General features: G+C 41.9%; 1 protein-coding gene across 1 annotated transcript in view; it reads left to right on the top strand.

Annotated features, from left to right (window-relative positions):
• The window catches only part of LOC311122512 (receptor-type tyrosine-protein phosphatase U-like), a 241,492-nt gene that overhangs the window by 65,365 nt on the left and 159,167 nt on the right, over positions 1 to 16,960 (top strand). Inside the window, exon 2 of the mRNA XM_084158074.1 lies at positions 14,785 to 15,056. Within this exon, the coding sequence (XP_084014200.1) occupies positions 14,793 to 15,056 (264 nt within the window). The 5' untranslated portion in view covers positions 14,785 to 14,792. The remainder of the gene's footprint in view (positions 1 to 14,784; positions 15,057 to 16,960) is intronic.

The raw sequence follows: 16,960 nt of genomic DNA, 5'->3' as shown, positions 1-16,960 counted from the left end.
TGCAATAATAGCGTTTAACATAATTTTGTAATGACTACCTCAGCTCTATACCCCACACATACAATTATCTGTAAGGACCCTTAGTCAAGAAGTCAATTTCAAACACAGATTCAACCACAAACACCAGGGAGGTTTTCCAATGCCTATCAAAAATAAAAGCAGACATTGAATATCCCTTTGAGCATGGTGAAGTTATTAATTAGACTTTGGATGGTGTATCAAAACACCCAGTCACTACAAAGATACAGACGCCCTTCCTAAATCAGTTGCCGGAGAGGAATGAAACCACTCAGGGATTTCACCATGGGGCCAATGAGTTTAATGGCTGTGATAGGAGAAAACTGAGGGTTGATCAACGACATTGTAGTTACTCTTCAAAACTAACCTAAACGACAGTGAAAAGAAGGAAGCCTGTACAGAATAAAAATATTCCAAAACATGCATGCTGTTTGCAGCAAGGCACTAAAGTAATACTGCAAAAAGATGTAGTACCACTTTTCATATTTTCAAGCATGGTGGTGGCAGCAACATGTTATGGGTATGCTTGTCACCGGCAAGGACGGGAGAGTTTTTTAGGATAAAAATAAACGGAATAGAGCTAAGCACAGGTAAAATCCTAGATGAAAACCTGGTTCAGTCTGCTTTCCAACAGACACTGGGAGACAAATTCACCTTTCAGTAGGACAATAACTTAAAACACAAGGCCAAATATACACTGGAGTACACTGGAGTTGCTTACCAAGACGACACTGAATGTTCTTGACTGACCTAGTTACAGTTTTGACCTAAATCGGCTTGAAAATCTATGGCAAGACTTGAAAATGGCTGTCTAGCAATGATCAACAACCAACTTGACAGAGCTTGAATTTTTTTTTAAAGAATAATGTGCAAATATTGTACAATCCAGGTGTGCAAAGCTCTTAGAGACTTATTCAGAAAGACTCACAGCTGTAATCGCTGCCAAAGGTGATTCTATAAAAATATAAATTACTTTTCACCCTAATTGGTAGTTACAGTCTTGTCCCATCGCTGCAACTCCCGTACGGACTCGGGAGAGGCGAAGGTCGAGAGCCATGCGTCCTCCGAAACAAGACCCTGCCAAGCCGCACTGCTTCTTGACACACTGCTCGCTTAACCCGGAAGCCAACCGCACCAATGTGTCGGAGGAAACACCGTCCGACTGGCGACTGTGTCAGCGTGTATGCGCCCGTCCCGCCACAGGAGTCGCTAGAGCGCGATGGGACAAGGACATCCCGGCCGGCCATACCCTCCCCTAACCCTAACCCGGACAACGCTGGGCAATTTGTGCACCGCCTCATGGGTCTCCCGGTCGCGACCGGCTGTGACACAGCCCGGGATCGAACCCGGATCTGTAGTGACGCCTCTAGCACTGCGCCTTAGACCACTGCGCCACTCGGGAGGTCCGCCAAATGTGATTCTAACATGTATTGACTCAGGGGTGTGAATACTTATGTACATTTGAAATTTCTGCATTTCAATTTCAATAAATGTCTATGATTTCTAAAAACATATACTTTCTGAAGGCCCTGTATGTATTTGATCCTGCTTATGTATGTACTGTAACATGTTTGTGTGTGTGTTTCTGTATGTGACGGGATGTTTGAAGGCATTGTCACCAGATGATTTGAATACATGAAGGACTTAGTGGGTGCACACACGTCTTCAGTGCTTTGTTGTTCTCTTTCCAGGCGCTTTGTGAAGCACTTCGAAGCAGATCATCATGACATCATGCTTGTTTACTGTAAAAACAAAGCACTCTCGATGATGAACAATATGGAAATAAGGATCAAACACCTCTGCGGTGTAGGAGGTAGAGATAACCAAACATCGGCCGAGAACTACAAACAAACATTCTAGGGTGGGTGGGGAGGGAGGTGGGAAAGGTGGAGATGGGCTATGATGAATACTCTATGGTAGTAAATCAGGTTTTGAGCTCTTTGACAACATTTGCCTGCCACAGTTGTGCTAAACAAGGTTGTTCTCAGAGGCTCACTGTTACAGTACCACATGGTGGCATCTCTGAGATGCAGATGTCCTTACATGAATGGCTCCACTGTCGTCTGTCTTTCCCATCGAAACGGGGACTCTGTCAATAGAGAACTTTGACTGTTCTGTTCCTAGGCGGTTAGGCCACCGTCATCACTGAGTCGCATTGCTGTCCCTGCGTGTGATCTTCCATTAACTACGAAAATTGGACATTCTCACCAGGCTCCCTTTTACAGCGAGCCCCCGCTCAACTTGCATTAAACAGTTCCAGTCACAGTCTAGTGCTGAGACATCCATTAAGAGAAGAGATGAGGTTGGCGAATACCAAAGGAAATAAAATAACCATTTTATTCACCCACGTTACTCTAAAAGACAAAGCTTGCTTTTAAACAACAACATGTTCATGGAATATGATGTAAAGGCAGCATTTATGTTTTGTGATTAAAATAACGTTGAATGAAAACCTACTGCGGCACAGACAATGTCACCGCTGAAGCGAATGTGTGAGTGGGTTTGCAGAGACCCAACAGAGCAAACATGAAGAAGAAAATGTCCAAACAAGAAAATGGCTGTGCGTTTCCAGCCAATGACCACAGCTCACTCCCTCATGTAGTAGAGAGCTGAAGGTTACTGCAGATGGACGCTCAGAAAAAGAAACAGACAGGAACAGCACGCAGGCTGATTCCTCCTCTGAGATCTGAAATCCCAGGTGACCTTCTGAGGAAATGTGCAGTGGGCAGGATGAAAATGCCTGGGCGAAGAGAGGAACATTAAGGCCGGTCAGCATGACATGTGAGCTGGTCACACAGCCACAGACTAATAGAAACAGCACAGCCAGTACATCAAGCACCCGAGGATCCCTGTAGCCCTTTCCTGCATTCAATGACCAAAAGCGCCCTCTTTGGCCTCATGGGTGGAATGTTATTAATATTGTTCATAATTTCATAAATAATACAGTTTTGTTTTTGTTTTACGATGAAACAGTTTTGTTATATTTCAGTCTTCTGTGATGTATATAAAGTGTAATATTGGGATGCAAACTCAAAATGGAATAAATGTCACCTCTATATCTGACATGGTACAGGTGCACATAACCATGTGTGAGGTGTATACTTTTGTTTCAAAATAGATTTGTTTAATACTACCAAGAGTCACTCTGTTTGACCCTGATTTAGCCCAATGCAGTAAAAGGTTATTAAGAGTCTCAGAGGCAAAAGCATCTATTGATTCAAATGTATTCAGAACTCTCTATCGCTCCCGTTTCTTGATATGTTTACGAGTGCCTCTCTTCCAACCTTGATGTCAGAGAGGAGCAACGCCTTGTTGTTGGGGTCAAATAGAGAGAGGCTTCAGAGAATTCAGATGGGAGGAGAAATGAAAAGCGTCTTTGCCCTTGCTCTGAGATTGCCCCTGTATTTATATATATTTATTCAATGGGAGAATCACTGCATTTTATTTTCACCACTGTTTGCTTTTACGTCAATCCACTGTCTTTCTTTCTCCTCTTACATTTTAGTCATTTAGCAGACGCTCTTATCCAGAGCGACTTACAGGAGCAATTAGGGTTAAGTGCCTTGCTCAAGGGCACATCGACAGATTTTTCACCTAGTTGGCTCGGGGATTAGAACCAGCGACCTTTCGGTTACTGGCACAATGCTCTTAACCACTAAGCTACCTGCCACCCTTAACCTTATTATACCTTTCTCTCTCATTCACTCTATTCATAGTTTCTCAGACTACTCCTTATCTCAGTGTGGTATTCTCTCCTACCCACCAGGGATCTCTCTCTCTCTCTCGCTCTCTCTTGCTCCCTTCCTCCTTGTCATTGTGGCGTGCCTCAGATAGCATCCCCCAGTACAGCCTGTGACCAGGGTCTGGCTCCTGCAGTGCCCCATGTGAGTTATGATGTGCTGGATCTGTCCTAATCTTGTTATGCATGTTCCTACACCCTTGGGAGGATCAGCAGGGGATGAATGTGGCTTTATCCGATTTTGCGTGCTTTTGAATCATAATTCATAAAAGGTCATAATGCATTATATATCTCTGTGTCTGAGTGTGTTACTGTGGGTGCATGTATGTGTGTGTGTTTGTGCATTCGTGAGTGTATGTTTATGTGCGTGTGTGTGTGTGTGTGTGTGCTTGTGTGTGTGCATGCATGTGGGTGCAAGTGGGTGAGTGCGTGCATGGGTGTGTGTGTACTGTATGTTCAGGCGGTGGAGGAGTTATTGTATATGCCTGGGTGTGGCTGTGAGTCACATGCAGATGATAACAGAATGTATGAATAGTAGCTCATTAGATATCAGGAGAGTTCTCTCTTCAACAAGGACAACATGATAACAACACTCATTTACTCCTGGTGAACATAATTCAGTTCAGAAGATCATACATACACATAAACAAGCATGCATTCAGATTTTGCTTGTTGGTCCAGTACGCCTATTTCTTCCATCAGTTGATGAGACAGTATGTTTTGGGGGGAGGGGAGTTCTGTCTTTGTAACATATTGCCAGGTTTGGAGCTAACACTAGTTATTCAAGCAGTAAATATATATTTTTAAGTACTTACCATTCTCTCTATTTCATTTTTCTCTCTATTGTGTAACTCATCGCTGTTAATGTTATTCAGTGAAGATTGTTTTAGAGTAAGAACATTATAGGTCAACAGTTCACTGCTTAAATAAAAGTAGGACAAGGCACTTATTGTCAAAGTTTTTCTCACAAGCGCAGCTTTTCTAACCTCAAAAAGTAATATCCTGGAATTATGTTGAATGTAACTTTGGGTTATTATTCCGGGTGCTGTTGTATATGTATAACCTGTAATAGACAGAATATGCATCATCCATCCCACTCTTTCAAGTCCATATTTATCAGTGAGATTGTCATGGAGATGGATTGAACCGGTGCCAACTCTTTATTTGAGGATTTCTGTAAGTCTCTAATGCCTATCTAAACAATATACAGTATGACATTCAAAATCAGTGAATGCCAAAGTGTTCCCTTCTATTTACTTGAAACTGTTATTGTTAATTTGGCATAGAGACAAACAGGAGGAAACTTTGTTGAAGCTAACATCAATTCTAAAAACCTTTGTTAGTCAATGTCTAGTGAGTAAATATTTACATATTTATTTTACAAGGAGAAAATGACTCTCAGCATGAATGCTAATGATACTAGTGTTGGTTGGTTAGCTCAAATTATTTTGTACTCCCACAACAATTTATACAATATGGCAATGCATAATGTCACTCTAAGTAATATTCCACATAACATGTATAACTCACCTGTCATAATAGCAGCATAAGACATGTCACACATACTGTATATGGTCCAGTTATGAACTATCTAAATGTTGTTATGGCCTTTCTGTTGACATACATTATTTAGGCAGAATGTCGAGTCCTTCGTCCTTTTAAGGTAAGTCTTGAGGCTCAAAGTTGGCAACGAAGATGTGAAGTCAAGCATTAAACCAGGCAAGCTATTTTAGAAACATAAAAACCTAGAATCCTCTCTTGTGAATTGATGAATAGGCTAGTATCAGGTGTCAAGCTCATATTAAAAGGTGAAAGAGGAAGTGTATAATCATCGAGTTGATAATGATAAGCGATGACAGGTTCGGCTTTTCAGAAAAGCCAGATGAATGCTGTTTCATGAGAGGCGGTGGTTTTCCCCTTAATCATCATGTGCTGTGTTTAAAGGAGAGCCAGTGGAGGTTGTGTTGACCCCAGCTCTTTGCTGGGATAATGAGTTGGTGGAAGATAACAAGAATTCCAATAGCGCGCTGCTTCTAAAGATGTTCTTCACAATGTGTGCTATGATTTGAAAGTAAATGGATGGAGCTCAAGGTTAGAGTTGAACAGCATGTCCATCACTGCAGCATTCAAGTTATCTAAAGTTGTCGTATTTCACAGTCCCCCAGGGTCAATCCTTAGACCTGTGCAACATCTTGAAGCGAGGTCAGTACTTGTTGTATGTCCGTGTCTATCAACCTTCTGAACGAGCTACACATGCAGCACATCTTTTCAGGGCTTTAACTCAATGAGAATCAAGGAACATTACGCTTCAGTCGAGAGAGTGGACTGCACATTCCTCCTTTCCATTATTACCTCTCCATTCTCTCAATCTTGCTGTGATTGGTTCTTGTCCTTGTAGTCCTGCTGGCAAGCTGTGCATTCACTTTCATGTCCCCCCTGAAACAGACAGGCACGGTGGAGAGCGTTGGGCAAAGCGCCATGGCTGAGAGATGGACTCACCCACCACCTCCCAAAATATCTCACCACAGTCAGAGATGACAAAGAGACAAATTGGCCAAAAGGTGCACCTTGCATCTTCCAAGTCATATGTTTCCAGACTCCTTTGAGGAGGATTTAATTAAGGTGACAGCATCCGGGACAATGGTGCCAATAGCCAAGTGTTTGAGTGTTAAAAGAAGGTTTGTTGAGAGTTTGATTGAGTGAGCCTGTTATAGTGGTGTCGAAAGGCGATTTTTAAAAATGCTGAATTAAGTTCATGTTGAACTGAATTTCAGTGTATCGCATACAATCGTCAAGGGAGGTTCAAAGGTATAACAGTAACTTGCAGAGACAACAGAAACGTGTTAAAAGCATGTGTATAAAACTAAGAGCACACACAATTTCCCTTCGCATAGTCTGTGAGAACATTGCCTGCACCTTCGCTCTTATTTTTACGAGTCCCTCGAGTACCTCTGGGTGCAGAAACCGGGAATGACTCTGAAAGATCTAATTAAGCAAAGCGCCTTGAGAGTGCAGAGATCTCAACCCCAGGAGCACAGACACAAATCAGGGGCTGTTGACAGGGGACTGCAGGCTGGACAGGAGGAGATTTTGGTTATACTAGACCCCTCTCAGGCCTTTAGATATGTGGCCTCACCACTCTACCCCTCTAACATAGGGGTCCAAGTGGGGTCCAGATCTGTCGCTTCTTATAATAGATCATTTGTGGAACCTAAACCAAGGGAAGAAAGTGTACTGGCCATTGGCCAGTGGTTTCTCCCATCTGCTCGTCAAGAAGTAACTGGACTGTATGTTTCCTCTTCTTTTGTAATGCATTGCGAATCATGTAGTATAGTATCACTCCATCAGGTTTCGTAAAGACACTTCATATTCACTGAGTTACTGGAGAGGAGTTACAAAAGTTGTCTCTCTTTGTGGGGCATATATATTAATAATATGCATCTAAAGCTCTCATGGCTCAAAGTGGAGGAGAGATTGACTTCATCACTACTTGTTTTTGTAAGAAGTGTTGACATGAATGCACCGAGGTGTCTGTTTAAACTACTAGCACACAGCTCGGACACCCATGCATACCCCACAAGACATGCCACCAAAGGTCTCTTCACAATCCCCAAGTCAAGAACAGACTATGGGAGGTGCACAGTACTACATAGAGCCATGGCTACATGGAACTCTATTCCACATCAGGTAACTGATGCAAGCAGTAGTATCAGATTTTAAAAAACAGATAAAAATACACCTTATGGAACGGCGGGGGCTGTGAAGAGAGACACACACACACGATAAGACACGCGCTCTACACACATACACATGGATTTTGTATTGTAGATACAGTATGTGATAGTAGAGTAGTGGCCTGAGGGAACACACTTAATGTGTTGAAAAGTGTTATGAAATGTAATGTCATGTAATATTTTAAATTGTATATAAATGCCTTAATGTTGCTGGACCCCATTGTATTTGGGTCAAATCATTCACTAAACCCTTAACCTCAACTACATCTCGTAATGAATAATGTGGAAATTGAGCAAGTTGAGGTGACTAAACTGCTTGGAGTAACCCCGTATTGTAGACTGTCAAGGTCAGAGCATATTGATACAACAGTAGCTAAGATGGGGAGAAGTATGTCCATAATTAAGCGCTGCTCTGGCTTCTTAACAACACTATCAACAAGGCAGGTCCTACAGGCCCTAGTTTTGTCGCACCTAGACTACTGTTCAGTAGTGTGGTCAGGTGCCAGAAAGAGGGACTTGGGAAAATTGCAGTTGGCTCAGAACAGGGCAGCACGGCTGGCCCTTGAAAGTACACGGAGAGCTAACATTGATGACATGCATGTCAGTCTCTCCTGGCTCAGAGTGGAAGAGAGATTGACTTCATCACTGCTTGTTTTTGTGAGAGGTATTGACATGTTGAAAGCACCGAGCTGTCTGTTTAAATGACTAGCACACAGCTCAGACACCTATGCATACCCCATAAGACATGCCACCAGAGGTCTCTTCACAGTCCAGAACAGACTATGGGAGGCGCACTGTACTACATAGAGCCATGACTACATGGAACTCTATTCCACATCACATAACAGATGCAAGCAGTAGAATCAGATTAGAAAAAACAGGTAAAAATACACCATGTGGAACAGCGGGGACTGTGAAGAGAGACACACACAGGTACATACACGCATACATATAGACACTCACTCTACACACACGTACACATGGATGTTGTATTGTAAATATGTAATAGTGGAGTAGTGGCCTGAGGGAACACACTAAATGTACTGGGTAAAATGTTATGAAATATAATGTCATTTAATATTTTACAGTGTATATACACTACCGTTCAAAAGTTTGGAGTCACTTAGAAATGTCCTTGTTTTCGAAAGGAAAGCAATTTTTTTGTCCATTAAAATAACATCAAATTGATCAGAAATACAGTGTAGACATTGTTAATGTTGTAAATGGATATTGTAGCTGGAAATGGCTGATTTTAAATGGAATATCTACATAGGCGTACAGAGGCCCATTATCAGCAACCATCAGTCATTTGTTCCAATGCCACATTGTGTTTGCTAATCCAAGTTTATCATTTTAAATGGCTAATTGATGATTAGAAAACCCTTTTGCAATTATGTTAGCACAGCTGAAAACTGTTGTGCTGATTAAAGAAGCAATAAAACTGGCCTTCTTGAGACTAGTTGAGTATCTGGAGCATCAGAAATTGTGGGTTCGATTACAGGCTCAAAATGGCCAGAAACAAATAACTTTCTTCTGAAACTCGTCAGTCTATTCTTGTTCTGAGAAATGAAGGCTATTCCATGCGAGAAATTGCCAAGAAATGGAAGATCTCCATTAAAATTATAGACTGATAATTTCTTTCTCAGTGAGCAAACGTACAAAATCAGCAGGGGATCAAATACTTTTTTCCCTCACTGTAGTTAAACAATTATCTCTCTCTGTCTGTCTGACGATGCCTTTAGAAAATATTTGACTTCTCTGTAAGGTCTAGCTCCGCCAAGGCTGCAAATTCTGTCTGGTAGCTCGCAGAGTCAAATACATTTCTGAATGGAGTACAAAGACACCAACCTTGATTATGTTGGTACACAGGAAGGTCTCCTGGCATTGTTGTTTTAATCACGTTGGTGGGGACAGACTTGACGGAGGACAGATGCTAGGCGAGGGGTGAGGAGGTTGTGTTGTCCTGATTACAAGGGACTTTGGGGTTTGAGTTCTGGGTCTTAGTGGACTCATGTTTCATCAGTAATTACCCTCACTAACCTCAGTCTCACCTTGCTACTGTAAATATCTAGACTACTAGACTACTCGTCCATTTGTTTCAAATAGTCATAGCAGGCTTATTTAAATGGCTGTCTGTGTGTGCGTGCATGTGTCAGTGTTTGCACATCCATATTCTTTAAAAACTCCTAACTTTCTCTTCAATGTCTCTTGGTGAACATTACTTTATATTACTTTTCAACCTTGTGAGATATACTACTGTATTTAAAAAGTCAAGAAATGTAAAATTGTCTCCTCAGCAATTTGCTACAGAGTTGTAATTTTTTTCTCTCTCTCTCTTCCCCATTGAAAAAGGCTTGCCAGAGGCAGCTCCCCCTGTAAACTTGTATCTCAGTTCATACAGTACCAGTCAAAAGTTTGGACACACCTACTCATTCAAGGGTTTTTCTTTATTTTTTACGATTTTCTACATTGTAGAATAATTGTGAAGACATCAAAACTATGAAATAACACATGGAATCATGTAGTAACCACATAAGTGTTAAACAAATCTAAATATATTTTATATTTGAAATTCTTCAAAGTAGCCACTCTTCGCCTTGATGACCACTTTGCACACTCTTGGCATTCTCTCAACCAGCTTCATGAGGTAGTCACCTGGAATGCATTTCAATTAACAGGTGTGCCTTGTTAAAAGTTAAGTTTTCTTTCCTTCTTAATGCATTTCAGCCAATCAGTTGTGTTGTGACAAGGTAGGGGTGGTATACAGAAGATAGCCCTATTTGGTAAAAGACCAAGTCCATATTATGGCAAGAACAGCTCAAATAAGCAAAGAGAAATGACAGTCCATCATTACTTTAAGACATGAAGGTCAGTCAATATGGAACATTACAAGAACTTTGAACGTTTCTTCAAGTGCAGTCGCAAAAACCATCAAGCGCTATGATGAAACTGGCTCTCATGAGGACCACTACAGGAAAGGAAGACCCAGAGTTACCTCTGCTGCAGAGGATAATTTCATTAGAGTTAACTGCACCTCAGATTGCAGCCCAAATAAATGCTTCACAGAGTTCAAGTAACAGACACATCTCAGCATCAACTGTTCAGAGGAGACTGCGTGAATCAGGCCTTCATGGTCGAATTGCTGCAAAGAAACCACTACAAAAGGACACCAATAAGAAGAAGAGACTTGCTTGGCCAATAAACACGAGCAATGGACATTAGACCGGTGGAAATCTGTCCTTTGGTCTGATGAGTCCAAATGTGAGATTTTTGGTTCCAACCGCCGTGTCTTTGTGAGACGCAGAGGTTCCCACTGTGAAGCATGGAGGAGGAGGTGTGATGGTGTGGGGGTGCTTTGCTGGTCATACTGTCTGTGATTTATTTAGAATCCAAGGCACACTTAACCAGCATGGCTACCACAGCATTCTGCAGCGATACACCATCCCATCTGGTTTGCGCTTAATGGGACTATCATTTGTTTTTCAACAGGACAATGACTCAAAACACACCTCCAGGAGAGTGATGGAGTGCTGCATCAGATGACCTGGCCTCCACAATCCCCCGACCTCAACCCAATTGAGATGGTTTGGGATGAGTTGGACCGCAGAGTGAAGGAAAAGCAGCCAACAAGTGCTCAGCATATGTGGGAATTCCTTCAAGACTGTTGGAAAAGCATTCCAGGTGAAGCTGGTTGAGAGAATGACAAGAGTGTGCAAAGCTGTCATCAAGGCAAAGGGTGGCTACTTTGAAGAATCTCAAATATAAAATATATTTTGATTTGTTTAACACTTTTTTGGTTACTACATGATTCCATATGTGTTATTTCATAGTTTTGATGTTTTCGCTATTATTCTACAATGTAGAAAATAGTAAAAATAAAGAAAAACCATTGCATGAGTAGGTGAGTCCAAACTTTTGACTGGTACTGTATATTTACGCTCCAGTGAAAACACTGGCTTTAAAGGCAGATTTGTCCAGAACTCTAGAGGCCCCCTCAAACTGTTTACTCAAGCCAACAATGACTATGTTTACATGCCCACAGTATTCCGGATAGTAGCTCATATCCCACTTAAGGTCTTATTCGGGATAAGCTGTTTACACACACCTTTCATATCCCGCTCACGAGTATCCCTGTAGCCATGAATAAACAGAAAATTCCTAATTTAAGTTCATATGGGTTAAATGTAATAGTAACTGAAATATGGACACTGACTGTAGGCCTATAACCTCTCACATGTAGCGTCATATAATATTAACTCCTGCAGGATTATGCATTATTGCAGAAAACATGATACAACAAATGTTAATTTGTCTCAGGAACAGCAGTGGAGAAATATGATTTATTTCTTTCAGCATCTTTTGAGAAAATGTGTAATGTCTTATCTGTGACACTGTTATGCAAGCAGACAGTATTTCAACCACATAAAATATGCACCCAAGATGAACTAAATTCAGATCATACTTGTGTTTCATTGTTTTCTCAGCTTTTCATTTCCTTAAAATCGGTCAAACTGATGATATTTGGACAATTTGCACAGGACCACTTTCCACTGTTTTGGAGTAATTGCGTTTTCTCCAAGGACCCTAATAGAAAAATAATAATTTAGAGGTGTTAAATAGATTACCAATGCATTCATTCTATCAATGTAAGACATTATTCTGGTGAGCTCTACTTCATTTAGATTTCTGGGGCAACAAGTTATGACAGAAGAGAAGCTGCATGTATCTAACTATAGTTGACAAACAAATGGCCTACCAAACGTCGGAAATTATCATATGGTCTACCAAATGTCGTCAATTATAATATGGCTTACCAAATAATAATAATAATAATAATAATATGCCATTTAGCAGACGCTTTTATCCAAAGCGACTTACAGTCATGTGTGCATACATTTTTAGGTATGGGTGGTCCCGGGGATCAAACCCACTACCCTGGCGTTACAAGCGCCATGCTCTACCAATTGAGCTACAGAGGACCACATGTCCAAATGTCGGAAATTATAAGCAGAAAGTTGTCTAAATTAAGGGTGAAAGTAGCCAGTAGGCTATACGGTCCAGTACGGAGTATCAGCAAAATAAATTATCATGTAATTATGGTGGATCGAACTGCGCAGGAAGCCTACTTTTTTAAGTGATTTGTTTGACAATCAGTTGACACAACACCCATGATATGCAAAACTTAGCCTGCGCTACTTGAGTATCCCGAATAATAATGGGATTTTGGTGGGCATGTAAACGTTCTCAATGAGGCTAGCATCTGAAGAGAGGTTACTCAGATTAGGAGGGATGTGTCATTGAGATCTTTAGTGCTTCTATTCGGTCCTCAGCAGAAATGTGAATTATTCCTTTTTAAAATAGGTTGAAAAATGCACTTCTACTCCAGTTTCAGTGGCTTGCGAAAGTATTCACCCCCCTTGGCATCTTTCCTATTTTGTTGCCTTACAACCTGGAATTAAAAATGGATTTTTGGTTGGTTTGTATCATTTGATTTACACAACATGCCCACCACTTTGAAGATGCAACATATTTTTTTATTGTGAAACAAACAAGAAATAAGACAACAACAAAAATAAAACTTAGCATGCATAACTATTCACCTGCCCAAAGTCAATACTTTGTAGAGCCACCTTTTGCAGCAATTACAGCTGCAAGTCTCTTGGGGTATGTCTCTATAAGCTTGGCACATCTAGTCACTGGGATTTTTGCCCATTCTTCAAGGCAAAACTGCTCCAGCTCCTTCAAATTGGGTGGGTTCCGCTGGTGTACAGCAATCTTTAAGTCATACCACATATTCTCAATTGGATTGAGGTATGGGCTTTGACTAGGCCATTCCAAGACATTTAAATGTTTCCCCTTAAACCACTCAAGTGTTGCTTTAGCAGTATGCTTAGGGTCATTGTCCTGCTGGAAGGTGAACTTCCGTCCCAGTCTCAAAATCTCTGGAAGACTGAAACAGGTTTCCCTCAAGAATTTCCCTGTATTTAGAGCGATCCATCATTCCTTCAATTCTGACCAGTTTCCCAGTTCCTGCCGATGAAAAACATCCCCACAGCATGATGCTGCCACCACCATGCTTCACTGTGGGGATGGTGTTCTCGGGATGATGAGAGGTGTTGTGTTTGCGCCAGACATAGCGTTTTCCTTGATGGCCAAAAAGCTCAATTTTAGTCTCATCTGACCAGAGTACCTTTTTCCATATGTTTTGGGAGTCTCCTACATACCTTTTGGCGAACACCAAACATGTTTGCTTATTTTTTTCTTTAAGCAATGACTTTTTTCTGGCCACTCTTCCGTAAAGCCCAGTTCTGTGGAGTGTACGGCTTAAAGTGGTCCTATGGACAGATACTCCAATCTCCGCTGTGGAGCTTTGCAGCTCCTTCAGGGTTATCTTTGGTCTCTTTGTTGCCTCTCTGCTTAATGCCCTCCTTGCCTGGTCCGTGAGTTTTGGTTGGCAGCCCTCTCTTGGCAGGTTTGTTGTTGTGCCATATTGTTTCCATTTTTTTAAATCATGTATTTAATGGTGCTCCGTGGGATGTTCAAAGTTTTTTTTTTTTTTTTTTATAACCCAACCCTGATCTGTACTTCTCCACAACTTTGTCCCAGACCTGTTTGGAGAGCTCTTTGGTCTTCATGGTGCCACTTGCTTGGTGGTGCCCCTTGCTTAGTGGTGTTGCAGACTCTGGGGCCTTTCAGAACAGGTGTATATATACTGAGATCATGTGACAGATCATGTGACACTTAGATTGCACACAAGTGGACTTTATTTAACTAATTATGTGACTTCTGAAGGTAATTGTTTGCACCAGATCTTATTTAGGGGCTTCATAGCAAAGGGGGTGAATACATATGCACGCACCACTTTTTCGTTATTTATTTTTTTCATTTCACTTCACCAATTTGGACTATTTTGTGTATGTCCATTACATGAAATCCAAATAAAAATCAATTTAAATTACAGGTTGTAATGCAACAAAATAGGAAAAACGCCAAGGGGGATGAATATTTTTGCAAGGCACTGTACATTCTTTGGCCTAAGTGAATTATACAGGACTTGTAAACACATTCAGGATAACTTACATGGCTTACAATTACACTTCAGACCACTGTAACATAACCCAAAGGGAACTTGAAGCATGAGTCAGGTTCATCAATTGATGTACCCACCAATGGCGAATCGCAGATGCAAAAACAGACATTTTTTCATCGCTCACATTGGGGTCATGGCATTACATCATGCATTATCTCTGACCCTCGTGTGACATTACCCTTGTTTCTCTCTCATCTCTCCAGGTTCTTATATGCTGGTGAACTCTTCCCAGCATGCTGCAGGGCATCGCGCCCAGCTCCTGCTGCAGACGCTTAGTGAAAACGACACACACTGCGTCCAGTTCAGCTACTTCCTGTACAGCCGCGATGGCCACAGTCCAGGGGCACTGCGGGCGTATGTTCGGGTCAACGGCGGGCCGCTGGGTAGCCCAGTATGGAACATGTCGGGGTCCCACGGACGACAGTGGCACGAAGTGGAGCTGGCTATCAGCACCTTCTGGCCCAATGAGTACCAGGTAAATCCCTTCCAGTGGTATCACTTCACTGCTACTTTAAGTCGCTACACAGCATGCCTCACTTTTCCCACCGCTTCAGCTATACATAATAGTGGCTAAAATCGAACAGGCTCATACTGATCCCATTGATTTAACATAGGATGTTAATGCAGTCCGTATAAGGTTTTATTTAAGGCCCAGTGAAGGTGTTAGGTATTAAGACAAATAAATATATAGCATAAGGGTAACCAGCCAATAGCTGAGCCTGATCATCCAGGACTGTGTGTGTGTTAACTCTACTGTTCTCCAACAGTGAGATACTGTACGCCACGGGGAGACCTTGTTGTTAATCACATGCAAAGCTAGCTCTGTTTAATTATCATTGCTCCCTTGGTAAATCTAGGTTAGCACTAAAAGGGCAAAACTGGTTTCTATGTGGCCAGGCTTGTTACAGTTTAACCTACTGAGACTGTCTCTGCTAACTGTACATCATCCATTGGACTACACAACACAACTTCACTCCCTCAGTGGCAGGTCACTACCCACTCCGACCCAAATTGATTGGCCGCCACTGTGGGTACCTGGGCGATTTCTATTGGCCTTCCAATGGCGCGACCGGGCCATAAATTAAATGTATATTTTCTGCAAACTCTGCGGAGCTGTCAAAAAGCAATTAAGTTGAGTAATGTGCGTTTTTTTTGAGAACTGTCAATCCCTTCGACTTAATTCACTTCCAAGCGGTTCTGCAGGATCTGACCTTCAAGTGTAAATAATAGTCCAGCTTTGTACAAACAGGAGCCAAAGGTACACTGTAGAACTATCACTACACGGCCTGACAATGAGGGGTATTTAAGATTAACACACACACACACACACACAACACAACACAACACAACACACACACAACACACAAAGTTATCAATGCGTGTGGGTGGGCAGGGGGCCAGGGGGAAAATGACCTCGATAATGCCTGACGTGCGCAAAGCGCTGACGAGCTCGCTCTTTCTCTCAACTTTATATTTGCTTGGGAGTCATCGCAGTAAATATATCACTACATGAGAGGATTACAAGCTCTGCCAATCACACCACCCTCAGAACAGCTTTCACATCAATGTTCTCTTTAGCAGAACAATTCATCAACTCAGTTTAACGACCAATACTGTGGCCATGGGCAGTTTCCTATAGCAGAAAAACTAGGGATAAACAGCATTCCTCTGGCTTATTTTTTTATGTGTCTTCCTTTGGCTTGCTTTACATCACTCCTCTTCCTTCTAATTCTAACTATGTGTCCTCCTTCTCTCTACCCTCTGTCTTGGTACATGCTGCTTCACAGCTTCTTATGCAGCCCAGTGATGGCTCATGTGTGAGTCAGCATTACACCAGGGCTACCAAGGAGAGGCATCACTTAGGAGAAGGAGGGAATAATGGGCAGATGAGGAGGAGTAGATGAGTCTGAAGACAGGCCAATGGTTGCAGCAACACACTTGACCATTCTTGGAAAATACAGCCTGTTAAGAACCTGTTTGAACTGTAGGCTGCGATCATCCATCTCAAAATGAAGATACTGTGATGTTATGTATCCAGAATAATCAATCTTCTAGTTTCTGGCAAATGTTTGAAACCTTTTGGCCTATAGAGAAATTAATGAACTGACCATGGCAAGTATAGTGTAGCAGCAGTGAAGAAAATACATATTATCTGTCTAATATGGTGTTTCCGCTTTTGAGTCCCTTCTCTGCAAAAAATAACGATGGCCCCTTTCTGTGGTTACATCAGCAGTCATGCCGATGAAAACGGATAAACAAACAATGCTGGAGAGAGTCAAGCGGAGTGGAGTTGAACATGACTCGATCTGACCCGGCACGTCTCTCTCTCTCTCTCTCTCTCTCTCTCTCTCTCTCTCTCTCTCTCTCTCTCTCTCTCTT

This window comes from Coregonus lavaretus, assembly GCF_964263955.1.
Source record: "Coregonus lavaretus genome assembly, chromosome: 3".
Taxonomy (NCBI): domain Eukaryota; kingdom Metazoa; phylum Chordata; class Actinopteri; order Salmoniformes; family Salmonidae; genus Coregonus; species Coregonus lavaretus.
This window is presented reverse-complemented; position numbering and strand designations above follow the sequence as displayed.